This window comes from Lacerta agilis, chromosome 5 (assembly GCF_009819535.1).
Source record: "Lacerta agilis isolate rLacAgi1 chromosome 5, rLacAgi1.pri, whole genome shotgun sequence".
Classification (NCBI taxonomy): Eukaryota; Metazoa; Chordata; class Lepidosauria; order Squamata; family Lacertidae; genus Lacerta; species Lacerta agilis.
The window spans coordinates 25255399-25282073 of NC_046316.1; the positions used below are offsets into that span (position 1 = coordinate 25255399).

The 26675-nt window shown below is 42.4% G+C and overlaps 1 protein-coding gene across 1 annotated transcript in view; it reads right to left on the minus strand.

Annotated features, from left to right (window-relative positions):
* The window catches only part of CTNNA3 (catenin alpha 3), a 577780-nt gene that overhangs the window by 125322 nt on the left and 425783 nt on the right, over nt 1–26675 (minus strand). Inside the window, 2 exon segments of the mRNA XM_033148941.1 lie at nt 4071–4181; nt 4184–4270. Of these exon segments, the coding sequence (XP_033004832.1) occupies nt 4071–4181; nt 4184–4270 (198 nt within the window).

Genomic DNA, 26675 nt, shown 5'->3' on the forward strand with positions numbered 1-26675 from the left:
GATCACAAAGGCCTTACTTCTGAGGAAACATGCACAGGATTGGGCAGAATGACTGTCAAATTCAGAAACTGAGAACACAGAAAATATTTTCTTCTCTAAACTCAGCAGGATTAAGGGACAATATATACAGGATTTATCTATAAACCTATTAAATCACCACTCAGCCCTGTAGGTGAAACTTCTGCCCTGCCTCTGAGGACACATCGTTTCTTATCCACAGTCATTCAGTTGAGCCTTTCTCTAACTTTAATGGGGAGCTGTATTTACAGCAAATTTGTGACTCTTCAGATCAATGGTTATGGATGATTTGCAATTCAAGGGCTATTAAAGTAAGCTTTTCCTTTAAAATAAATCAGTGTGCTTCGACTCAGATGTTGAGCCTACAAATAAGCATGAAGTTTGCACTAAGTTAATTGGCATATTTATACATCTCAAGATACTCAGGAATTTGAATCTTCTGTGTAGAACACACAATGGACCAAAATCAAACTAGAAGTTAGCAATACAAACTATGATAAATAAGTAATACCAAATGGTGGCTCATTTATTTATTTCATACACCGCTTGACTGTTAAAAAGAAAACCCTCAAACTGGTTTGCAAAAGATAAAAGAGTAAAATCAAACACCCACTGACCACTTCCAATGGCTTCATGTAGATATTAAAGAGCAGTGGAGATAAACAGCCCCCAGCATCACCCCTGTCCTGAACCCCTGGCCTACCTGGCAGCAAGTCAGTATGCCAAGTTCCCAGTCCAGGGCCAATCCACATGTCCAAAGTCAAAAACCAAAGAACAGTCCCACAGAGACCCTGCAGCATCCAAGCTGAGATCCTTCCACATGGGCAGCTGAGCAGACACAGCACCTCAGCTCTGATTCCCTTTTGTACTTTGCCTGCTGATTGCAGCATCTGGGCTTGACGAGGCAGGTGACCCTCACCTGCTCCAAGCCTACTCCAGACAGTTGAGGAATCACAACCCTCCTTCCAGAGCTAATGAGGCCCCCTGGCCACCTAGAGCTGGGCTGTGGGCCCTTGCCTGCCTCTGCCTCCTGGAGTTGCTTCCTACACCTCAGAGCCCACCGTGTTCATGGAGACAGGGACCCCTCTGGCCCTGGGTCCTGTGCTCTGACCCCCCTCCCCTCATCATCCTCTGTCCCCCTGTGAGTACTTCCTACACCAACCTCCCCCTTCCCATCCCCAGCTTGCCCCAGTGTGTCCCAGTCGTGGCTACACCCCTCGCCGGGATCCTCTTCTTCCCCCTCGTAGTTCTGCCAGTTCATGACAATCCTATAACATAGCTGCAGAGGGCTGAAAGGCACTCTTCCAATGCTACTCAGTCCCAAAGGTGGGATTGGAACCACTGTAATATAGTTTACTCTCTGCTCAGGGATACGGGCCACTTATGAGGTCAAGCTGACTCATCCAGCTGGAGCTATGCAGTCCCAGGGGATGGTGAGGCAGCAAACTCTTCTCACCTCCAAGGTATGGCTTGGGAAAGGGGGTAAGCTAGATAGCCATGTCTGTTTTCCACAGGCAGGGGTGTGTTGCCCAATGGTTACAGTTGTAGTTCAAGTTAGTTCTCCCTTTATAGCTAACTCCCTCTGCTGATCTCATTATGTTCACTGAATAAAAGTGGCCCACTTCAACCCCAGCCTGTGTGTTTGTCTCTTTATTCAGTCATCAGAGCGCAAATTGTTCCTTAATCTTTATCTGCTGTATTTTCTGACAGGCAGTAAAATTTAAAAAGGGCCTTCTAACAGTAGATTATGTTACATTTTCAGATACTGCACAGTTCAAGAATGCCCTTCCTTTCCCATGTTGTTGCTCTTCTCTCAAAAAAATGATAGTGCAAGACAATGCAAATGCCATGTAGTGGAAGGCCGAGAATGGTCAATACAGTATATATGCTCCCACATTTCAGCTTCAGTGGATGACACTGGGATCTAGATATTGGAATGGGAGAAGTATTTCTATCCACTTTGTCCACACCATTTATTTATTTATTTATTTATTTTTATTTAATCTCTTATCAAGTATGGCCCCTCACCTTTTTTCTTTCTAAACTAAGAACCCAAACCCTTTCTTCTTAGGGGAGTTGCCCCAGTCGTGTGAACATTTGGTTATACATTTTTTGCAGATCTACAATATCCTTTTTGAGATGGGGGAACCAGAACTTTACACAGAATACACAGCTGTATAATAGCATTACAATATTGGCAGTTTTATTTCCACTGCCATTTGTAACGATCCCCCAACATCGAATTTGGTGTTTAGTTGCTGTCTTTGCAGCTACTGCATTTCATGATATGGAAAGGAAAATATAACTGCCAATATTGTGCTGCCATTATGCAACTCTATGGTGCAATGACACTTAGAGTACCAGGCACTATTCTTGATTAGCAAAAACCACTACTGGGGCCCTCAACCCAGATAGGGGCCATGGTACTCAGGGAGCTCTTATTAAAACCTTTCATTCTACATCTTTCCCCAGCGCTACTATTAGCCCCTAAGGAACAATTTTCAGAGTGGTTGCAATAAGGCAATGATCTCTGGCTGAAGAGGGTAACCACCTGTGAGGCAGAAGCTGCTGATGTAACAGCAAAATGTAGACAGTCTTGGAAAAGAAATGGATTCAATGATGCACATCTGGACAAACTGCTTCTAAATATTTGATTAGTTTCTGCATGGAAAAACTAGCTGTATCGTTGCTTGCTGGATCTAGCTTTTTAGAGCCAGTTGTATTTTGCTTTCAGTATGCTTTTCCTTGGGTGGGGTATCTTTTAGGATTTCGTATTTATTTACAACATATGGTCCAAAAGTCACGAACCATTTACAACAATGTTGTTTCTTATGAATTTTAGTTGAATAATTTAAGGGTGCTGGATTCAGATGTTAAAAACTCAGTATGTAACACACTAGTGAAGTATGCCAATTTTTTAGCAAACAAAAGCCTATTATTTATGACTGCCTTTTGCTATATATGGATTTAGACTCTGGTACATTACTGTCATAGATGTGCAATGGAACAGCAGTCAGTGCCAATTCAAAGTGACTTTGAACCAAGTTACAATGAGGAAGGGTTGAAGTTTACACAAAAGCGGAGCTTTTTCTATCATTTCCAGTCATTCCATTCAAGAAATAATGAGAAAACTGTGTTGTGCCACAATATTTCTCACCTATTCCTTCCTGAGGAGTGTCACAGAAGAATGAATAGAGGGAGGAATGGGGAGAAAGAGAAGCAACTGGGGATGCTTCAGGAATTAGTTTTTTGTTAATTCTGATATGAGCTGTTCAGATCCACACCTCCCAAACTAATATCTGGACTGGAATATAGTCATGCTTTGGATTTCACACTTTTCCAAATCTAAGCAATTCTTTGCACAAAAGGTATTCAAATTGAATATTTCTTTTTTAAAAAAACACATTTAGGAATGTGTATTTTGGGAGAATATGCATATTTGAATACAAAATTCTTGCAGTAGGAATCGTGCTCCCTTGCCCTATGTGACCCAAACACAGGTGGTAGCAGCCGAAAGAAAGGTCTAGGATGGGTTCCGCAGGACTACGAGCCTACTTTGCAGGGTTGCCCAAGGAACCGCTCTAATGTCACAATACTCATGTACTCCGGTAACTTGATTCTATGCTGAGGCAGCAGTAGCAGGCCATAACATCTACCCTAAGCAACCCAGCTATGGAAGTTCACTGTGCAGAAGCAGGCAGTAGCGCCACACTCCAAAAGGACTTGCTAAATTGACAGGTCAAATTATGGGTCAAGCATCCAAAGCATTACCTTCATTGGAACTGTAACAGAGACACTTCTTTCCATTACAATAGCTAGGTCTATACAAAGAAGAACATGCCCCGCACTCCAGAATGTAAAAATCTGGGTGTTATAAGGAGGAAAACTAAGCTCTGGCAGGACAAAAGTTAAATAAATTTGGGCTGTTATCTTCATATAGATGGACCTTACCCTTAAAAAAACAAACAAAAAAACCCTTCAGTTGCTGGTGTTTGGCTTTTCTCTACAAAAATTCAATGCAAATCAAAACCTAGGATAGAATGGATACATACCAGCATTTGTAAGATACTGCACATTTCGCATCACTCCTTCAGTGTAGGCCCCTGCCTCGTAACTGTCCATCTCACCAGAAACAATATGTGCCACTCTAGCCACACGCCCCGGATGGCACCAGCTGCACGATCTAAATCATCGGCATCCTGTTCTCTTAGGGCAATGATGCATTTGTTTACATCCTCAAGGATATGACTTTCTGTGTGAAAGAGAAACAGCAAAACATGATTATATAGACCAAGCTATCACTGATGATATATGAAATTAATCAAACCAGTCCACTGGCATGTAAGTTAATATTTCACTTATGTCGGTGCAGGCTGGTTCAAACAGCCTTTAGCTATCTCTGCATAAAACACCTGAAGCATCACACATTTTCCATCCTTTCTCACACCTTTTTGAGGGGGCGTTTCTTTTAAAGCTTCCTTCCATTTATTTCATTTTAATATTTTTGTTTGTTTGTTTGTTTCATTACATTTTTATCTGACTTCTCTCCCCTTCTCTCAGCAGTTCTATGAAGTAGTTTAGGCTAAAAGCAAGTGACTGGCCCTGGACCATCTAGTCAGCTTCACAGCTGAGTGAAGGCTTGAGTCTGGATATTCCCCACTTGAGATTAGTTTCACATGCCTCTTGAGTTTTTAAGGTTAGCCCACGACATGATGGTATCTGAGGCAGAAAGATAATGTACATTCTCCCCCTGCCCTGGTTAAACAAAAACAAAATAACAGTTGACATTATTAATGGCACCCAACAATCATCTCTATTTATGCTCCATCTCTTCAGACCAAAATGTCAAACTTCATCCCACATACTAAACTTACAACCTCCAACAGAGACTATAGATTATTTTTCTTGCATCTAACCATTGCCATGTAAATTGTTGTTGTTGTTCAGTCGTTCAGTCGTGTCCGACTCTTCGTGACCCCATGGACCAGAGCACGCCAGGCACGCCTATCATTCACTGCCTCCCCAGTTTGGCCAAACTCATGTTAGTAGCTTCGAGAACACTGTCCAACCATCTCATCCTCTGTCGTCCCCTTCTCCTCGTTCCCTCCATCTTTCCCAACATCAGGGTCTTTTCCAGGGAGTCTTCTCTTCTCATGAGGTGGCCAAAGTACTGGAGCCTCAGCCTCAGGATCTGTCCTTCCAGTGAGCACTCAGGGCCGATTTCCTTGAGAATGGATAGGTTTGATCTTCTTGCAGTCCATGGGACTCTCAAGAGTCTCCTCCAGCACCATAATTCAAAAGCATCAATTCTTCGGCGATCAGCCTTCTTGACGGTCCAGCTCTCACTTCCGTACATTACTACTGGGAAAACCATAGCTTTAACTATACGGACCTTTGTTGGCAAGGTGATGTCTTTGCTTTTTAAGATGCTGTCTAGGTTTGTCATTGCTTTTCTCCCAAAAGCAGGCGTCTTCTAATTTCGTGACTGCTGTCACCATCTGCAGTGATCATGGAACCCAAGAAAGTGAAATCTCTCACTGCCTCCATTTCTTCCCCTTCTATTTGCCAGGAGGTGATGGGACCAGTGGCCATGATCTTAGTTTTTTTGATGTTGAGCTTCAGACCATATTTGCGCTTTCCTCTTTCACCCCTCATTAAAAGGTTCTTCAATTCCTCCTCACTTTCTGCCATCAAGGTTGTATCATCAGCATATCTGAGGTTGTTGATATTTTTTCCGGCAATCTTAATTCCGGTTTGGGATTCATCCAGCCCAGCCTTTCGCATGATGAATTCTGCATATAAGTTAAATAAGCAGGGAGACATATACAGCCTTGTCGTACTCCTTTCCCAATTTTGAACCAATCAGTTATTCCATATCCAGTTCTAACTGTAGCTTCTTGTCCCAAATAGAGATTCTCAGGAGACAGATGAGGTGATCCAGCACTCCCATTTCTTTAAGAACTTTCCATAGTTTGCTGTGGTCGACACAGTCAAATGCTTTTGCGTAGTCAATGAAGCAGAAGTAGATGTTTTTCTGGAACTCTCTAGCTTTCTCCATAATCCAGCGCATGTTTGCAATTTGGTCTCTGGTTCCTCTGCCCCTTCGAAATCCAGCTTGCACTTCTGGGAGTTCTCGGTTCACGTACTGCTTAAGCCTGCCTTGTAGAATTTTAAGCATAACCTTGCTAGCGTGTGAAATGAGTGCAATTGTGCGGTAGTTAGAGCATTCTTTGGCACTGCCCTTCTTTGGAATTGGGATGTAAACTGATCTTCTCCAATCCTCTGGCCACTGCTGAGTTTTCCAAACCTGTTGGCATATTGAGTGTAGCACCTTAACAGCATCATCTTTTAGGATTTTAAATAGTTCAGCTGGAATATCATCACTTCCACTGGCCTTGTTGTTAGCAAGGCTTTCTAAGGCCCATTTGACTTCACTCTCCAGGATGTCTGGCTCAAGGTCAGCAACCACACTACCTGGGGTGTATGAGACCTCTGTATCTTTCTGGTATAGTTCTCCCTCGCATTTTGCTTGCCTTCTCTGCCCCGCTATTTTTAAGGCCTCATTGGACAGCCACTTTGCTTTCTTGCATTTCTTTTTCATTGGGATGGTTTTCGTTGCTGCCTTCTGTATAATGTTACGAGCCTCCATCCACAGTTCTTCAGGCACTCTATCCACCAAATCTAAGTCCTTAAACCTGTTTTTCACTTCAACTGTGTATTCATAAGGAATTTGATTTAGATTGTATCTTACTGGCCCAGTGGTTTTTCCTACTTTCTTCAGTTTAAGCTGGAATTTTGCTATAAGAAGCTGATGATCAGAGCCACAGTCAGCTCCAGGTCTTGTTTTTGCTGAGTGTATAGAGCTTCTCCATCTTTGGCTGCAGAGAATATAATCAATCTGATTTCGATGTCGCCCATCTGGTGATGTCCATGTGTAGAGTCGTCTCTTGTGTTGTTGGAAAAAGTGTTTGTGATGACCAGCTTGTTCTCCTGACAGAACTCTATTAGCCTTTGCCCTGCTTCATTTTGAACTCCGAGGCCAAACTTGCCAGATGTTCCTTTTATCTCTTGACTCCCTACTTTAGCATTCCAATCCCCTATAATGAGAAGAACATCCTTCTTTGGTGTCATTTCTATAAGGTGTTGTAAGTCTTCATAGAATTGGTCAATTTCAGTTTCTTCAGCACTGGAAGTTGGTGCATAAACTTGGATTACTGTGATGTTAAAAGGACTGTCTTGGATTCGTATCGAGATCAATCTATCATTTTTGAAATTGCATCCCAGTACAGCTTTCGCCACTCTTTTGTTGACTATGAGGGCCACTCCATTTCTTTTACGGGATTCCTGCCCGCAGTAGTAGATATGATAGTCATCTGAACTGAATTCGCCCATTCCCGTCCATTTTAGTTCACTGATGCCTAGGATGTCAATGTTTATTCTTGCCATCTCATTTTTGACCACATCCAGCTTACCAAGGTTCATGGTTCTTACATTCCAGGTTCCTATGCAATACTTTTCTTTACAGCATTGGACTTTCCTTTCGCTTCCAGGCATATCCGCAACTGAGTGTCCTTTCGGCTTTGGCCCAGCCGCTTCATCAGCTTTGGATCTACTTGTACTTGTCCTCCGCTCTTCCCCAGTAGCATGTTGGACGCCTTCCGACCTGAGGGGCTCATCTTCCAGCGTCATATCTTTTATATGCCTGTTGTCTTTGTCCATGGAGTTTTCTTGGCAGGGATACTGGAGTGGGTTGCCAGTTCCTCCTCCAGGTGGATCACGTTTGGTCCAAACTCTCCACTATGACCTGTCCATCTTGGGTGGCCCTGCACGGCATAGCTCATAGCTTCCCTGAGTAATTCAAGCCCCTTCACCACGACAAGGCAGTGATCCATGAAGGGGCCATGTAAATTACAAACATTAAATTTCAATGTTCAAATAATAGGATGAGAAAATCATGTTGATGCCCAACTTGCTCTAAAGCACATCTAATCTCTGGCAAGGAAAACAGAGCAAAGCAACAGGACCCCATTACAATGGAAAAGTGACCCCTTAATACAAGGGAAGACCAAGGAAAATTGCATTGAGCCACCAAGATCTCATGGGGTGGGGCAATCCTTGACACTCCCCCATTGTTACTGAAGTGGGGCTGGGGATCATGTGGGTCTCATACACTGTCAGTGTGAAGGTACTTGTATCTGCCCCATGATACAAAAATAAATGCTGTTTCTAAGATTTCTACAACAGCCAAAAATGGAGAGGAAAAGGGATAAGTCTTTACTAAAATTAGCGTCTATTAATAGGAAATTGCGAGAACCAAGGGACCTATTTGACTTATTTTAGGAGTGCAGCTAATCACTACTCTGGTTCTCAGACTTAAATCTATCCTCCCAGAGATGAGAAAAACAGTAAGGAATATTGAATAAGAATATAAAGACAATATATTCTACATAGAAAGAGCATAAGAAAGCAAAGGGCTTATTGTGGTGATTCTGTAATCATTAGCATTCATATAGCATTTCTGAAGCACATCATATACATTTCCCTCAGCAATCTTTACAAGGAAGGTCTACAGTGCAGAAAGCGGGCTGAAGATGAGATTTGAACTAGGTACTTAGTAAGGCTACCTGGCTCAGATTTATTCAGATCAGATGGGAGGCTTCACTTAACAGTTAAGTAGCAACATTTTGCACTGGCTGCATCTTCAAGAGTATCCCTACATTGATTCATGCATTCATTCAAACAATCAATCTGGAAGTTAAGCCTTCCGAACTTTGTGCCTTAACTGAACCACTTGAATAGCAGCAACCTCTGTATTCTTATTCAGAAGTTGGTAAGAAAGGATTGTTACAATGCCTATCACCCCATTTATAGGTGGGTGGGTGTATTTGCCACATTACATTATGGCCTGAGAGTGATTAGCCCAATGAGGAGAGGTGGTGACAGGCTATTAAGCCTGCTCTGTCCCACTCTCTTCCCTCTTCTTTATTCAGCAACCACCCTCCCCTCCCCTTTGCAGCGTGGACATACAGACTAGTCTGTTTTCCAGGGGCTCAGTAGGAAAAAATTTTGGGGGGAGACTCTAATTGGCTCCAGGTCTCCTCTTTTTTGCCTACTCCACAATGCTGGGTGATGTTTGTTGGTGTTCCTTCAATTTGGCTAGTTGGCATGTAGGCCAGGGAAGTGAGGATTTCAGAAAGAATGGAACATTTACCTGAATCAGTGTTGGGTTGTGGGCATCCCTTAGTCACTGTTGTCAGGCATGGCCTGCAGGTGCTGGGTGGTGCCCTTTGGCCTGACGGACACATCGGGTGAACGTTGGATAATGGGGCCACAATGTGTCTCTTGGGCTCTTACAGAGTGTGTGGCTGTTAACTTGCCCATGTGATGGGGTAATTTCTATTAATGAACACCTGCCCGGACTTAATTTGATTTGGTTACATTGGTTGAATCTGACGAGTTAAAAATTGTTTTGCAGATCCTCAAATTGTTATATTTAATAAATACAACCTATTTATCCACATTTGGTCGTCTTGACTCTTCTTCCTGGTGTGCTGACAATTGGATATATGTGCAAATCACGAGAGGTTTCTTAAAGTTGTCCAAGCACTTGGTTAAACTACTACATGCACCTGACAATCTTCTTGACAATGAGAGGGGGAAAGACCAAAAAATGGTGCTAAACAACTTTTTCAAGGTCACTTGAAGTGACACCTTAAAAGTAAAGATGAAGTTTTGCATCTCTCCTGATAATGTTGTTACAAGTTTTCCATCAATAGCTAGAGGGCCCCAGTTAATTCACCAGCTTTTATAGGATGACTAAATTCACATTGAAACAAATAGAGGAGCACTTAAATTTTAGGCTCCCCCCCTTGCTCCATTAGCGTTATATGACTGCAGACATCTCTGCAATGTTTTTACTTCTTGTGCAATGTGAATAACAGAGTGAACATCACATCAGATTATGTGTTGCTAAGTGCTATCCATTTCAGAGATGCCAATAAATATTGTCAGAGGATAATGGCCATCTGCTGCTCCTACATAATTGCTCAGGTGAAGACACTGGTTTTGTGGAAATATTATTGTAACTGCTTTATATCTGCAATACCAAACCCTGACACAAATGTGATGTCTGCCCGTGGCAGTGAAATTTGTCCTCTGTGTCTTTGTTGGATAGCAAGTGCAGACTAACATTAAGGTTGCAATTCACAAGTCATTTAAAGCAGCAGACTTGCACTTAATCCAGGTTTGGGGCCAAGCTACACATTACACTTGACTGAATGTAGTGTACCAGATGACTTTCAGCCTTTTTTGCTTTAATAGTTGCTTCAGGAAGGGTCAGGGAAACAGTGAGGAGGGGGCACTGCACTGGTTTCCTGCTGTAACTGATCCACCAAGTGATCATCCACAGATTTAATCATTATACAATACAGAGAGCAGGAGCACAGAGACTGATTATGTTTTGGATTCAGACTGGGCCATTGGAACCTGCAAGCAGCAGATAGTGCTCTGTTGACCATGAGATAATGATGCTCAGACACTCAATATTTATACCTGAGCTGGGCCAATCAGAGGATTCTACCAATTGTAGGGAATGATGCTGCATGGCTTTATTCCCCTTTGAACCTGGAGATTTTTGTGAGGCTGGAGCACACACATTTCAAGGTAGCTCACCAAGCTAGGTATCAGCTAGAATCCCTGGCAGAAAAGTGAGGAGTAAAATGCTTGTTAGAGCAATGTTTGAAATTATGATGGTAAAATAAATATATTTGTTGCTAAACTGGAAAAAGTATGCCAGCAAAAATTTAAGGCTTCTTGTTGTTAATATATAGTCTGAAGTTCAAGATGTAAACAAGAGACATCTGAGGGAAATAAGAAGAGACCAGCTGGCTCATCAGTATATTCTTCAGTATATTCTTTGTGCTAACCCTCTCCTGTCACAGCATATAATCAAACTTTCTTGAGAAATTCAATATCATTGCCTGGGAGGACATTCCTTGCTTTTAAGTACCTCGGGATGAGAAAGAGATTCACATCTGTTCTGATTTTTCTGTTCTGTTAATTTTTGTTTTGATCTCCTTCCACTCATCTTTATTAAGACCGAGCATAATAATTCTGAGTTGCCATCATCAATTTTCATTTCATTGCCTATCTTTTAGGTTATAAGTCAATTTGGCTTATGCAACAAGGCTGGCTGTAGATGGAAAACATCTATTAGTTGATTAATCTAGAGAGAGAGTCAATAAAAGTAAGTTGGCTGCACTCCATTCTAATCCACTATGAATCAGCTAGAATGTAAGCAGCAATCATTTAAATCAACATTTTCCCTACCTCATCAATATTTTTATATTGCATTTTAATAATGGTTCAGAGAAAGAGAGAGGATTTTAGCATTCAACAATATGCCATGAATTATTGTTCAGTGAGTTCCAGACTCATGTACTGCAATCCAATTGTTCAAGGGCCCTCCTCATGTGTTTACTGAATGCATGAGAGGAGGCACTATTGCACCTGCTGGCAGTGCCCCAACAGCAATATTCTAGCTGGTAACACCCCCTGGGTGGCTTATTATAAAGTCTTTCCACACCTACCATTTCAAGTTGTATGGTTCCCAGGTTTTTGGATATTTTGGCATGCTGCCACACAACATCATAGTTGAGCTACTGCTCCAGAATGATGTACTGAAAAAACTTTTTTTCTTCTCCTATCAATATGTGTATGAGTGTGAGAGAGAAAGATCCAGAATGGATCCTCCACATGCTCACTTATGTGGCATGTGTGCAAGCATCCATTCCAGTTTCTGGGTAGAGGAGATGTGGTTAGTGGGTGAGGCTTGGGAGATGTCCGTTTTGCACAGCTACCCTGATAGGTTTGCCTGAGCAGTTCAGAGGAAACAGCTGTTAGAGACAATGGTACTGAGTCAAAGTATTTCCCATGACAGCAATCATTAGTTGCAGAAGAAAATTCATTGCAATAGTCAGGTTCACCATAGCTCAAGCAATCACGTGGTTCCTCTTCTAATCTATACTCCCACAAGGTTAGAATGTAAGAGTACTAGGCATTAAAACCAAAATAAAAGGCTATGGTTGTGTGGATGCTCATTATTCCAATATTTACTAGCTGGAGGAACATGAGGGTATGTAAGAGGTGTGACTATAGCCATGGAACTTTTCTCAGTTTGGGTACAACACAGCCATTATTATGGAAAGGAAAACCCTAGACTTACTCCAAAGGTGCAGATAATCAGCCACAAATTCAATCTTAAGAATGCTGACTCAGGGTGCACCTACAGCACTATAACAAGGTAAATGTGGAAAGGCCCTCACCTGGGTTAAAAACCTGTCAAACCTATGAATACATATAGTGCTGTATCTAAACAGATCATCACCAACATATCGCAGTATATATGCTGTATATGAATACAGTGTAACACTCTATGATCCATGTGGGTAGGACCAATGGCAATTTTCATATAATGCAAGGCAGCTGTCACCAGTTAAGCCATGGGTAGACTTCTGTGCCCTGGGAACACATGCACCTCTTGGCCTAATTTCACATAGGTGGCAAGAAGGCTTAAAACAGAGGGAGGGAGGGAGGAATGAGCTCTACCCACTTTTAGCCCTGGTCTTACTCACTTTTCAGTTCAGTCCCACTCACAGGAAAGGACCCCTGCTCAGTGGTAGAGCACCTGCTTTGCATTCCAAAGGTCCCTGGTAGATGCCTGACATCTCCAGGTGGGACTGGAAGACATCCTTTCTGAAATCTTTGAGTGCTACTGCCAGTCACTGTATATATTACTGATCTAGATAGACCAATGATCTGACTTGCTTCGCGTATGGCAGTTTTCTATGTTCCACAGGCATGTGGCACATGGGGAATACCCACAAGGGAGCATGCCTACCAACAGAAAAAGGGTTCCCTACCCTTGACTGAAACCATTTACTTAAAACTTGTGGAAATGAGTTCAAATTGACAGGGGTGTAATTGACAAGAGTTCAAACCCTAACCTTTCAACAGTTTTAGCAAAGCAAAAACAACAAAAAGCATGTGTGCAAGCTGCAGAAGGATTTTATGGGTGGAGCTAAGAAGGAAGGAAGGAAGGAAGAAGGAAGATTTAAGGGAAAGAAAGCTTTCATTTAGCTTTATCAGAATGTAAAAAGGAAAAGTAGCAAATACCACTAAAACATCTATCTTGTTTATTTAGACAGTGGAAGATTGAGCCTCTTATAATTTACATACAGATTGTCTGTGCAGAATAATCCTCCTGCTCCTTTACTCTCCTTGGAAAGAGGGCATGCAGGGATATGAACTAGCAACTCTTAAAAACATGTTAGTGAGTTCTTTCCCCTCTGTTCCTCCCAGACTGAGACACCAAGGGTACAGTATGAAACTCAGAATGGGGCAAGAATCCCTGGATCTATAATCATTTGCTTACAATATCCTGGGGATCCTTAGCTTATCCAAGAGCAATTATGCTCTACCATTTTGTTGCTATTCAGTTGTGTCTTAGAATAATTAGGGTAACCTCATTAATGTCCTGTGTGGTTTGCTATTAAGCTCACCAGTGGGGAGCTTAGAAAAAGTACCTCTTAGTCAATGATTGGCTTGTGCATATATAAAATATACATATCCAGATGCTTTGTTTAGTCCAAAAGAATTGGACTAAAGGTTTGCTGTAGGGGGGGAACATAACAAAGTTTTAAAGACAAAAACAAAATGCAATATCCTTTTGCATTTGATCAGGGAATAAGTGCTCAGGAGCGCAATGCAGAGACATGTATTGGTGAAAAACAGGCCACATTTTATTTGTAGTCCATGACTGGTAGGGATGAGGCAAGATTAAAAAGATAAAGGGCCCCCTGACCATTAGGTCCAGTTGTGTCCGACTCTGGGGTTGTGGCGTTCATGTCGCTTTATTGGCCAAGGGAGCCGGCGTACAGCTTCCTGGTCATGTGGCCAGCATGACAAAGCCGCTTCTGGCAAACCAGAGCAGTGCACGGAATGACCGTTCGCCACATCAAACGGGGTGCGCGTTTTGCGTTGTCATGCGCAGCTCCGGCTGGCTTCACCAACCCAGGCTGGATACCTGTGGTCTCCCCCTACCCAGTCAGCCACCCAATCCCGCCTGGGGGAGGTGTTGCCAGGGGGATTGGCCAGGTAGGGGAGGGAACACAGACCCACACAATAGAAGTTGTTACATACCTGGGAAGCACCAGTTGGCTCCAGAGCTTCTCCCACCCCCACCCCCCACTCCTCAATTAACCTTTTCATTTGCAGGTTAACCTCTTCTCCACAGGTACACAGGCGCTGCTATGTCAAGGCCACTGTTGAAGGGTCAGAAAGAATTTCCCTGCATTGGCAGGTTTCGCCTTTCCCATAGCAATACGTCACAACTTTGGCGGTTGCAGGCCTTGGGCGGAATCCTTTAGTCATCTTCCTAAAGGGGGTGTGTGGGGCGGTAACCCCACGCCCCCATTGCGGCTTCGATAACAGGGTTCCTGTTAAAGGGGTCTTGGGGGAGGCATTGGCCATCACCCAGAGGTTGTCATTGCCCTCCCCCTCCAGCGGCGGCGAACAGGGGGGGCGGGCTACCTGCTTGAACGTATGTTCTCCAGAGCTAGCCCAATCCCCTAACATGCTGGATAACCCTGAAATTACCCAGGTCCCCGGCTGGGGAGCAGGGAAGGATAAACGCCCAATGCCTGAGCCAAGGTCTCCCTACATCTGAATCTTAATAAAGTTGTGGCCTAATTTTAATCCCATAGCACGTTGTCTTGTGTTGTTATTCCACTCAGGGGCTGGCTGGGGTTTGGGGGACTCCGTCTGACCACGCAAACGCCATTTACCTTCCTGCCGGAGCGGTTCCTATTTATCTACTTGCACTTTGTACTTTCGAACTGCTAGGTGGGCAGGAGCTGGGACCAAGCAACGGGAGCTCACCCCATCGCGGGGATTCAAACCACCGACCTTCTAATCAGCAAGCCCTAGGCTCTGTGGTTTAACCCACAGTGCTACCCGTGTCCCATGATTAGGCAAGATTAGGAGACCAGAAACCCATAAAACCACAGCCAGCCTGTATAGAGAGGTATAGCAACACAGAAATGTGACCCAATGCTATGAGTGCCCTCCACAATGGCCAGTAATGTGGAGGGCAAAATTTCTTCCCATCTGTGTTTAAAAAGACTGCTCAAGTCATAGCAATGGTGCCCAGCCAAGGGAGAGAGGGTGAGTAAGCTGTCACTGACACTAGTGCTCTCCAAAGTTGTGCAGCTCCATGTTAAGTTTCCTATATGGCCTAGAGAGCTAAAATCTTCTCTCTGGTTCCCACGAGGCACAATGAGCCCACACCATGCAGAAGGCTGTTCCCAGGCACTTAAAGAGGCTGGGATTTTTCCAGAAGGAGAAAGATTAAGAAAGAAGCTGCAGCCATTTCCGGTTAAATACCTAACTCTGAAAACTGTTATATTTTTAAACCCAATCAAGGTTTACAAATGTGTGTATGGGAGTGTTTTAAAACACACGTAGTGTATGTAATCTATGCTGCTATGAGAAATGCATCTTGCATTATGCTGAAAAACCGTGTGAACTACATGATCATTAGGCCACAAAGTGAACACCCATATTCAGTTAGATTTGTCCCCCATAGTGGGAACATTTGATTAATTAAGGAACCTCATCTCACTATGGGATGGCTAGGATTGTTGTGTATTGATTCAAGGGTTATCATATCTGTATTATTAGTGTCTGTATTCACATTAGGGAAAAGTACTGCCTTCCTGTTCCAGAAGGAACAGCTACTATTGGTTCATTTAAGTTGCTGGATCCTCAGTCTTATTGGTTCCCACCAATTGCTTGAGATTGTTCCCTCCAAAATGTATCCCTTCTAGCCAGTCTTTCTGTTCCTATAAATGTAGCATCTCTCTCCTCAGTTCCCCAGTCTTGTTTGTCTGAATAAAGAGTGTTTACATGAAGAAGCTGTCTCCTGCCTGCTATGTCAGAGCTGAAATCACTTGCTGAATCACAATCCCCACGTTACAACAAGGATGACATTTCCTTTTCTGTATCTTTCTATTATCTTTTTATTTTCTGTTATTTGAAATTAGAATTTGCTCCCATTCAAAACTGCCCTGAGATCTCAAAGAGGAGTGGGGGGAAATAATCTGTATATATATATATATATATATATATATATATATATATATATATATATATATATATAGCCAGTGTTCTATGGGAGGCTGATTGATTGGCCTAGGGAGATGGCTCACTCACTGTGCTTCCTTAACAGCGCATCCAGAAAAGGTCAGCATTACCTGGCATGTGGTCATTCTCTCTTAAGAATTCCACAGTTCAAAGAAAATTGCAGGCAACCCCCCCTTGAGTTGGCAATAACTGACTTTATGTGTAATTAGTTTGCAAAGGAATTGAAAAATTGTGTCCCACAGTTCTTTGCTTTGATCTAGCAAACACAGCTCTGGCTTGTATATGTAGTATCTGAGCTTCTAGCTAAAGAGTTCTGTTTTGATAGGCACTTCAGCTCTTTTGCAAGTATAATAAACTGACCAAATATCAGTTCTCTAAGAGAAGATAAAGAATCTGCTGGTGGGGTGGGGTGGGGGAGCCCCAAACCAAATGCCTGATTTGGTTTCTCTCAAGCTTCCTGGTCACAATAAAAATGTGTGGTGTTTTATGCAAATTCTGCAATATCATACCCTCCAACATTTTTCCAATGGAAATAGGGACATCCCATTCCAACATGATAATTTTACTATTTATACCCTACACATCTTATTGGGTTGCCCCAGCCACGCTGGGAAGCTTCCAACATACATAAAAACATAATAAAACATTAAATATATTTTTAAAAGCTTCCCTATACAGAATTGCCATCAGACAGCTCAGGGGTTGGATAACTCAATCCCATCCAACTTTTCACCAATGAAAATAGGGATGTCCTAAGGTAAAGTGGGACATTCCAGGATCAAATCGGAAACTGGGACAGCTTCTCTAAATCAGGGATGTCCCTGGTTACTGGGATTAAGAAATGTAACCAAAGCATAAAATGTATTAAAATACTAATTTAGGATGAAATATATTAAATATATTTAGAAACTTGTATTTTATGATATTTATACTTGAGAAAAGACAGATTAAATGGATTTAGGAATGAAAACGTGTGCAGCTGACATGGACTGAAAGTAGATGGATCTGCCCATTGCTATTCCTCTCCTCCTTGAAAGAAGCTGCCACAAACCACACCCTTTGTTTTCATTATGTCATAGCCTTCTTCTTCCTTGCTCTCTCTCTCTCTCTCTCTCCCCCCCCCCCTTTAATGCATGAAATTAAACACTTATTTCAACACATTTTACTATCTGGAAAATTGTTAATCTGTATTTACCCAAATATCAGAAAGTTGGGGGGTGGGAGAGTGAGCCTGTAAATTTGGATTTTCAAATGCTGACAGTATGAGTATGTGTTTTTATTGCCCTGACCTAATACTTTTCCTTTAGAAGAAAATGAGAAATAATTTCAATACACTCCTATTCTGAAGGCTTTTTAATATACATAATCATTTTTAGAAAGTATGCTGTATAATAACAGTCTATTTCTACAAAGTCAGACTTAATGTTATGGGTATTTTATGGATTAACTACACTGGTGTTAAACCTTTTATTACAAGCTACTAGCAAGTCACATTCAAACTGTAATGTTTAACATTCTCCCCCTCCCCAATCTTTCTGTACAGCTGCACTAAAAGTAAACCTAGAATTAGCATCATGTGGTGCACTCATCTGAAAGCTGGCTTTATAGGGAAAGAAGAATAATGTCAATCAGAACTTTTGAACCACTGATGCGAAAAGTAATTGCAAATAAAGATAAGATAGGAAAGCGTAAGATCTCAATCATATTGCTAGCCATTGTCTATTTACAATATGCTGTGCAATTTGCTTTGAACAACTTGAATTTTCCCTGATTACTATCCTTTAATGTCTGTGACTTGTCGCAACAAATTTGAAACATAAGCCTGATCATAAACTATAATTTACTGTCATATAACCAATTATCCAAGCTGCTTTACCAGTGCAAGTTCTGTTCACTTAAACTGGGTTTCTATCACTGGAATGTTAAGAGGATCAGGCCAGCAGAGACTGAAAACAGCATGGTACAAATCGAGCTTTTGCTGGCAGAATGCCTGTAGCCTACAGCTTGACCTTAACAATTCAGTTCATTTTGGTTTTCCTAATAAAATGTTATTTAGTACAATGACACAAGCTACAATAAAGTTACAAGGTTAAAAGAAGAACAGTCAGGATTTTGGCTTTTAAAAAAACAAAAACTCAGCTGTGTGGGGTTTTATGTTTAATCCCAGAGAGCCAATTTGAATGTGAATATCTGAAATTATAAAGTAGCTGTAATACAAAAATTGCATTTAAGATGTGCTTGTTGCAACTATTAATAAGGAAACCTTCCTTTCTACAGGCAATATAGTTTAAACTCAAAGATCAGATCTCCTGAATGAAAAATGAACAAACAATATGCCATTGGTTTAAGGAACCAAAAATAAAAAAATAAAAAATAAAAATCCAGTTCTTGAGTCTGCTTTTTAAACCAGACACTGTTACCTAACAACTGGTAATGGAGATTACATTCCCATCCTCAATTAAAACAAGCTGGACATGCAGGGCGGTAATAAGACAATTTATATTATATATACAATTTCAGTCCTTATCTCATTCAGACTCTCAGTGGCTTAGATCCATATTTGCTCTTCCATGAATGAAAGGGCTCCTTCTGTTAGCAGATTTCTCATACAACCTCCCCACACACTAATCTGGAGTGGCTCCCCCAACCCCTATAAAGAAGATTTGTGGACAGGGAGAGAAGTTGCCTCCTTTCTTCCACCAACAGAAGCATCCAGGATCTCCGGATGCAAGCCAATGTTTCCTTGCTCCATTGTATGGTAAACAACAAAGGCTGAAAGACAGAGAACAATCCCTGAGGGATAGCTCCGTCAGTAGAGCACGAGGTTCTTAATCTCAGGGCTGTGGGTTTGAGCCCCATGCTGGGTCAAAGATTCCTACATTGCAGGAGGTTGGACTAGATCACCTTGTGGTCCTGTTCAACTCTACAAGTCTGTGGTTGTCTTGGTACTTAAATCCTATTGAGCAAGCTTAAGGCCATCAAGTTTAGTGGGCTTCAGCATTCTTCAATCTGTGTCACATTGCTGCCAGCCCAAGTCTACTCAGTTTGTAGATGGTGCACTCCATGCACTGCTGTCATGATTCAGGGCTCTGACTTCCCATCCTCAATGGAAGAGGCCACAGATTCAAGACTTTCTAAGGCCAGTAGGAGACTATGCCTTTTGACATTCCTACCCCCTTGGTGTTCCAGCACCCTCCAGCCTCAGGAGGTCATATTACCTTTCTCAGGCTTGAAGGACTCCAGCTCAGAAACCTTGCCTTCCCCCTCCTGAAACAGCAGCGGTGCCTCTCAAAAGGAGTGGGATTAGCTATCAAAGGAAACCGCAGTTCTCTGTGGGTATTTACTGACAGAAAGCATTTAAGTCTGCCTCTGAGTTTAGGTGCACTTGGAACTATCCAAGGTGCAACATTACAGATTATATCTCAAGGAAGTCGCTAATATGCCTCTGAGAAACCACAACATTTCCAGCAACATACTTTGAAAACCAACGATTTAAGCAATGCCACAGCTAATGAGGGGCTTATGTATTGATGAGCTTCATCTTCTTTCATTGTTGCAAAACTGTGGTGGTAGAAAGGACGTGGGGATCCACATAGCTATTCAAGATAACAGAGGCACACTCCTGAACTTGGCAACCCCACATTACAGGCCTACATGTACCTGCCCTATCAATTCTGGATGATAGCAGTCATCACTATGTTCTACTGTAGTAAAAGGAAAGATAAATTGAAAATGGTTTTCATTGTTGTTTTAGTTTAATAAATTATGTTAACTTGAAGACTGCCAATGAAATGCCTTTAGAGAACATTTTCAATTACAGGAAAAGCTATGCTTTTCAGCCCATATAAATTATAACCTTCAGTACAATGCAGCAGCTACTGCATTACCAAAGGGCATTCATCCAGCAAATCCCAGCTCCAGCTAACGCCATCATCTTGAGAAACTCAGCCGATGACTCATAGTGTTCAGCAATGTATCATTTTTAATTGCTGCTTTTGAAACTATTAGAAACCATATATAGCAGGACGTAAGAGATAAGTTGAACATTGCATCACATTATTTCATAGCAAGGCGCAGACAGGTGCACAATCCTGCTCATCTCCACCATGTCCTGTTGAAGTTCTTCACATACAAAAGCACCTTGGGGTTGGAAAAGAGTAGCCACATGTTTGCCTCAAACCAGTGCCCAGCTGATGTCCCCATACTGGGACAGAAAGACAACGATTCCCCTGCAACCTTATTCTCATCCAGGCATCTAGTGGACTGAGTATTTTTGAACAGGCTGCTTCCACCTGGAGTGGCAGAGGGGCCACCAGTCCCAGCTGCCAAGCAAGGGTGCAAGGGATTTAGACGTTGCTGCTGAGCTCCTGGCATTATTTATAATCCACCAGAGAAGTCTCATTGACTTTCCAGAAAACATGGGACAATATGGGGGTGAGTACTGGTAAGTAGGATGGCTTTCAGAATCACCAGCAACAAGAAAAACTAGAATAACGTTACTGAGCACACTGAATGTTTATGTCACTTCCCATTTAGTGGCTGGGCCTCATAGCCTGTCCTCCCCTTCACACACCTTACCCTACCCCAAACCACCCCACCCCACCCCACCCCACCCCACCCCACCTTTATTTATGTAAAGGTGGGAAAGAGACTTTAATGAATAAATTTAGAAGGAAAAATGCATAAGCATTTGGCTGTTGTTTCAATAATAAATGTATGTACAGAAATACATTAAACCACGTTTTATGAAGCTTATGGTTAGTGATGGAAAAATAACTGGGTACTGAACAAAGGTGCAAAAGAAAAACTCACACCCGTTAACAGTGGCCCATAGAAGTACGCTTCCTGCAGAGTCAAAAGAAGAAGAAATGCAACAGATACTGACTTGGCTGAAACAGGCCACCAGGAGTAAAAGAAAAAGGCTTTTCTAATCTAGACCTTCTCCTTCATGGATCACTGCCTTGTCGTGGCGAAGGGGCTTGATTAACTCAGGGAAGCTATGAGCTATGCCATGCAGGGCATTTGACTGTGTCGACCACAGCAAACTATGGCAAGTTCTTAAAGAAATGGGAGTGCCGGATCACCTCATCTGTCTCCTGAGAAATCTCTATGTGGGACAAGAAGCTACAGTTAGAACTGGTTATGGAACAACTATTTGGTTCAAAATTGGGAAAGGAGTACGACAAGGCTGTATATTGTCTCCCTGCTTATTTAACTTATATGCAGAATTCATCATGCGAAAGGCTGGACTGGATGAATCCCAAACCGGAATTAAGATTGCCAGACGAAATATCAACAACCTCAGATATGCTGATGACACAACCTTGATGGCAGAAAGTGAGGAGGAATTAAATAACCTTTTAATGAGGGTGAAAGAGGAGAACGAAAAATATGGTCTGAAGTTCAACATCAAAAAAACTAAGATCATGGCCACTGGTCCCATCACCTCCTGGCAAATAGAAGGGGAAGAAATGGAGGCAGTGAGAGATTTCACTTTCTTGGACTCCATGATCACTGCAGATGGTGACAGCAGTCACGAAATTAGAAGACGCCTGCTTCTTGGGAGGAAAGCAATGACAAACCTAGACAGCATCTTAAAAAGCAGAGACATCACCTTGCCGACAAAGGTCCGTATAGTTAAAGCTATGGTTTCCCCAGTAGTAATGTATGGAAGTGAGAGCTGGACCATAAAGAAGGCTGATCGCCAAAGAATTGATGCTTTTGAATTATGGTGCTGGAGGAGACTTTTGAGAGTCCCATGGACTGCAAAAAGATCAAACTTATCCATCCTTAAAGAAATCAGCCCTGAGTGCTCACTGGAAGGGCAGATCCTGAAGTTGAGGCTCCAATACTTGGCCACCTAATGAGAAGAGAAGACTCCCTGGAAAAGACCCTGACGTTGGGAAAGATGGAGGGCAAAAGGAGAAGGGGACGACAGAGGATGAGATGGTTGGACAGTGTTCTCAAAGCAATTGGCATGAGTTTAGCCAAACTGCGGGAGGCAGTGGAGGATAGAGGAGCCTGGTGTGCTCTGGTCCATGGGGTCACGAAGAGTCGGACACAACTGAACGACTGAACATCAACAACAACAACAACAAATCTAGACCTTAATTTTAAGCAAACATAGAACTCCCTATTAGCTGCTAGCCTTCTCTCAGAGCCTGTTTTTAAACTAATTCCAAATACGCTTTATCAAAGAACTCCCACTCCCACTTCCAACCTCCAACCCTCCCCAAACCTCTCAAAACTCCCAACAAGAAACTGCTTCCCAACAGAGCCTTATATACACAGAGTAACGCCCACACTTCGGGCAATTAAGAACAAAACACTGGCACCTGTTTCTTCTGTTTCTTAAACAGACAGTACTGACATCAGACTGGCTCAGGTGTAATTTTGATCACTCAAATAAAACCCAGCAGTGAGATGGTATGGAAATTAAAATGCAGGTTAAACAGAAGGGAGAGATATACACTGGAAAAAGTGTGGGAAAGCCGGAAAGCATAGACATGCATGTTAGTTATCATGTGTGCACAATTCTCCTCCAAAGCAATTTGTGGTAAGTTCCAGGGAAATAAATGTCACACGCTGCCTGTGAACTCCCAATTACTTCTACTAAATGAAGCCCCAAAGTTCATCTTTTATCCTTCAAAAAATAATATTAAGCTTGTTAGCATCAGTCAAATTATGTGTGGTGTAGAACTGGAAACTCTTAGGATGTTATAAAAGGTCAAGCATATAAGCTAGGAGTGGAGCACTGAACATGCCAAACTGATCAAACTGTGAAGAACCTGCCTGAGTGATGGGTATCATTATATTGAGGCGAGTTTCTTGCTTAGAAGTACTCACAGATGGTAGCTTTGCCCCACTGGCTCATCAGCTAAGGCCAGAGAACAAATTTGAGGGAAACAAAATTTGCACCTGATCTGCAGTGCCTGATTTAATACGGATATTGGAGCATAGTCCAAGTGAGGGCTTTCATTTTCTTTAACAGAATCTATCTGCTTAGAGAAGCTAGGAAGTGCAACAGTAATAATAATAATAATAATAATAATAATATTATTATTATTATTATTATTATTATTATTATTATTATTATTATTATTATTATTATTATTTATACCCCGCCCTTCCCAGCCAGAAAACCGGGCTCAGGGCGGCTAACATCAATTAAAATCACAGCAAGAAACATAAAAACGATCAATTTAAAATAACAGATTAAAATACAAATTTAAAATTCAATTAAAACTGCAGGTCTCAATTTCAAAATAACCCACCAATAAAAGATGAAGCATAAATATTAAACAGAAACCAACCCAAAGGCCAGGTGGAACAGCTCCGTCTTGCAGGCCCTGCGGAAAGATGCCAAATCCCGCAGGGCCCTGGTCTCTTGTGATAGGCTGTTCCACCAAGTCGGGGCCAATATTGAGAAGGCCCTGGTCCTAGTTGAGGCCAACCTAACGTCTTTGTTGCTCGGGACCTCCAAAAGATTATTATTTGAGGACCTTAAGGTCCTACATGGGACATACCAGGAGAGGTGGTCCCTTAAATACAAGGGTCCTAAACCGCATAGGGCTTTAAAGGTCAAAACCTGCACCTTAAACCTGATCCTGTATTCCACCGGGAGCCAGTGCAGCTGGTAAAGCACTGGATGAATGTGGTCCCGCGGCAAAGACCCGGTAAGGAGCCTCGCTGCGGCATTCTGCACCCGCTGGAGTTTCTGGGTCAGCTTTAGGGGCAGCCCCGCGTAGAGCGAGTTACAATAATCAAGTCTGGAGGTGACCGTCGCATGGATCACTGTGGCCAGATCAGGGCGAGAGAGGTAGGGGGCCAACTGCTTAATACGGCGGAGATGGAAAAATGCCACCTTTGATGTGATTGCAACCTGTGCCTCCATAGAAAGAGAGGCATCAAAGGTTACGCCCAAACTCTTGACAGAAGGCGCTGGCACTAGTTGGGCCCCCGCAAGAAATGGGAGTTGGCCTCCCAACCCCATGTCGTCCCGACCCAGCCAGAGGACCTCTGTCTTCGAAGGGTTTAACTTCAACCGGCTCCCACGCATCCATGCAGCCACAGCCTCCAAGCACCTGGCCAGTGTGTCTGGGACCGAGTCAGGGCAGCCGTCCATCAACAGATAAAGCTGGGTGTCATCAGCATATTGATGACAGCCCAGCCCGAAACTCCGGACAATCTGGGCAAGAGGGCGCATAAAGATATTAAAAAGCATCGGGGAAAGGATTGTGCCCTGCGGAACTCCACACACCAAGGAGTGTCGCAGCGACAACTCCCTCCCTAGCACCACTCTCTGTCCCCGACCTGAGATAAAGGAGCGCAGCCATTGTCGGACTGTGCCCTGAATCCCCACGTCGGCAGGTGCTACACACGTTGCAAAAGGGCTGAAAATACCCCGTGATAAATGGTATGTGGTAGCACTAAAAAAAGTATTTTTCATTTAATTTTTTTTATTGAAGATTTTCAAAGGTAGTACATTGTCTCGAATTTTTCCATATAACATTTTTATAAGTCTGTGTTGGTGAGACATTAGAAAAGAAAGGGGGGAAGAAGTGGGTGGGACGGGGAGGTAGGTGGGGTGGGGTGACTATGTTTCTTTTTTACTTGATATGAGTAGGGTTTGGTGTCAGCATTGTTTATGTAGGTTCTCTGTTGTTTGCTTGTGCTCGTTTGGCAGTGAGAGAGGTCGGAGTTGGCTTGGGGTGTGGTTGTAGACAGAGACAAGAGATAGAGAGAGAGAGAGAGAGAGAGAGAGAGAGAGAGAGAGAGAGAGAGAGAGAGAACCCTCATGTCATCACACACTGTGCACTTTCTAGCTTCTCCGAGTAGAAGAACTATGCACAATTTAAAAAAAATGCAAGTTCTACTTTAGTCTGGACAAAACTGACTTAATACTGGTCATGTGCAACATAGACATGGATGAAACAGAGCCAAAGCCATCCATCCTGATTCTCAGCCAAGTATATACCAAATGCCTGAACTTGTGGCTCCTTTTTTATTGAGCAGGATTACCATTTCAACAATATATTATAATCGAGGACACAGTGGCCAGGTAGCTATTTTGGGATTCCACATGGTAAAAAACAGCAATGAATTATTCAGGAATGTAAAAACGACAGACAGCAATGGCCTCTATATAAAATCTGTGCATGGAAAACAGGCAATCTAGTAAAGGAGCAATTAAGGGAAATTCCACACAATCGGCACCTTATTTATCAAAGACTCTAATGCATTGGTAAAAGCTGAGGGCAGGATAAGACTAACAGAGTTGGGATTAATAATAGATTCACATTCCCCAAATAATAGAGGAGCTGGTATCAACAATATATAAAACAATTTATCAATTACCTACAGGAACATGAGATGGAGTAAAAGAAATGCGAGGAAAAGAATTGGGAGAATCAGTTGCTCAGGAAACGTGGGAGGAACTTTGGAGCAACTTGAAGGAGCTGGGTATCTTTACCCTGGAAAAGAGGAGACTGAGAGGAGAAGTGATAGCCATCTTAAACTATCTAAAGGGCTGTCACATGGAAGATAGAGCAAGCTTGTTTTTTCCTGCTCCAGAGGGTAGGACACAAACCAATGGCTTCAAGTTGCAATACAGGAGACTCCAACTAAATATCAGAAAGAACTTTCTGATATTAAAAGCTGTTTGACAGACTCCCTCAGAAGGTAGGTGACTCTCCTTCCTTGGTGGTATGCTGCACTGAGTGGCTCACAAACTGCCAGCTAAGAGTGATGAAAGGAAACAACATGGGAATGTAATGTACATTAAACACGTATCTCTGAGATCTGAGGAATGAGAGTGAAGTGGGATGGATATGTTATAAATAGGGGCTGGAGGGTAAATGAGCCTTTTTGGTGGCGGCTCCACATCTATGGAATCACACACACACACACACACACACACACCACTGAAGTGTATCTTGCCCAAAACTTATATTCTTTCAGATGCCAGGTAAAAACTCTCCTTCTAAGAGGCTTATAGGCTACCATTTTTATGATGCTGTTAATCACGTATTTTATCGTCATTATTGTAATATTTCTGTTTATAATGAATAATGTTTTTACATTACCTAATTTTCATAAACTTCCCTGTGGACATTTTTGGTGAGGGATGGTATAGGAATCTCTTAAATAAATATTCCCAAGGCTAACTCCTGATTTGCTAACCATGATTAACAGGAAGCTGGCATTCTGTGTTCACCACCCTTCATGTGTCTTGACACAATTTGTCATTCTGTCAAAAACTTTTAGAATATGGGTTGAGCCAAGAGATGTGAATCAAAACCCTAGCAAGTGATAGAAAAACAAACAAACAAATGAATTGTGGTGACTTCATATAAAGTCATTTTAAAAATGCTTTTTGTGAATGAATCTGATGCTTGACAAAAACTGTCTCCAAGGTGTAATTTTAGGATTTTCTTCACATAACTGGATTAGCCCTG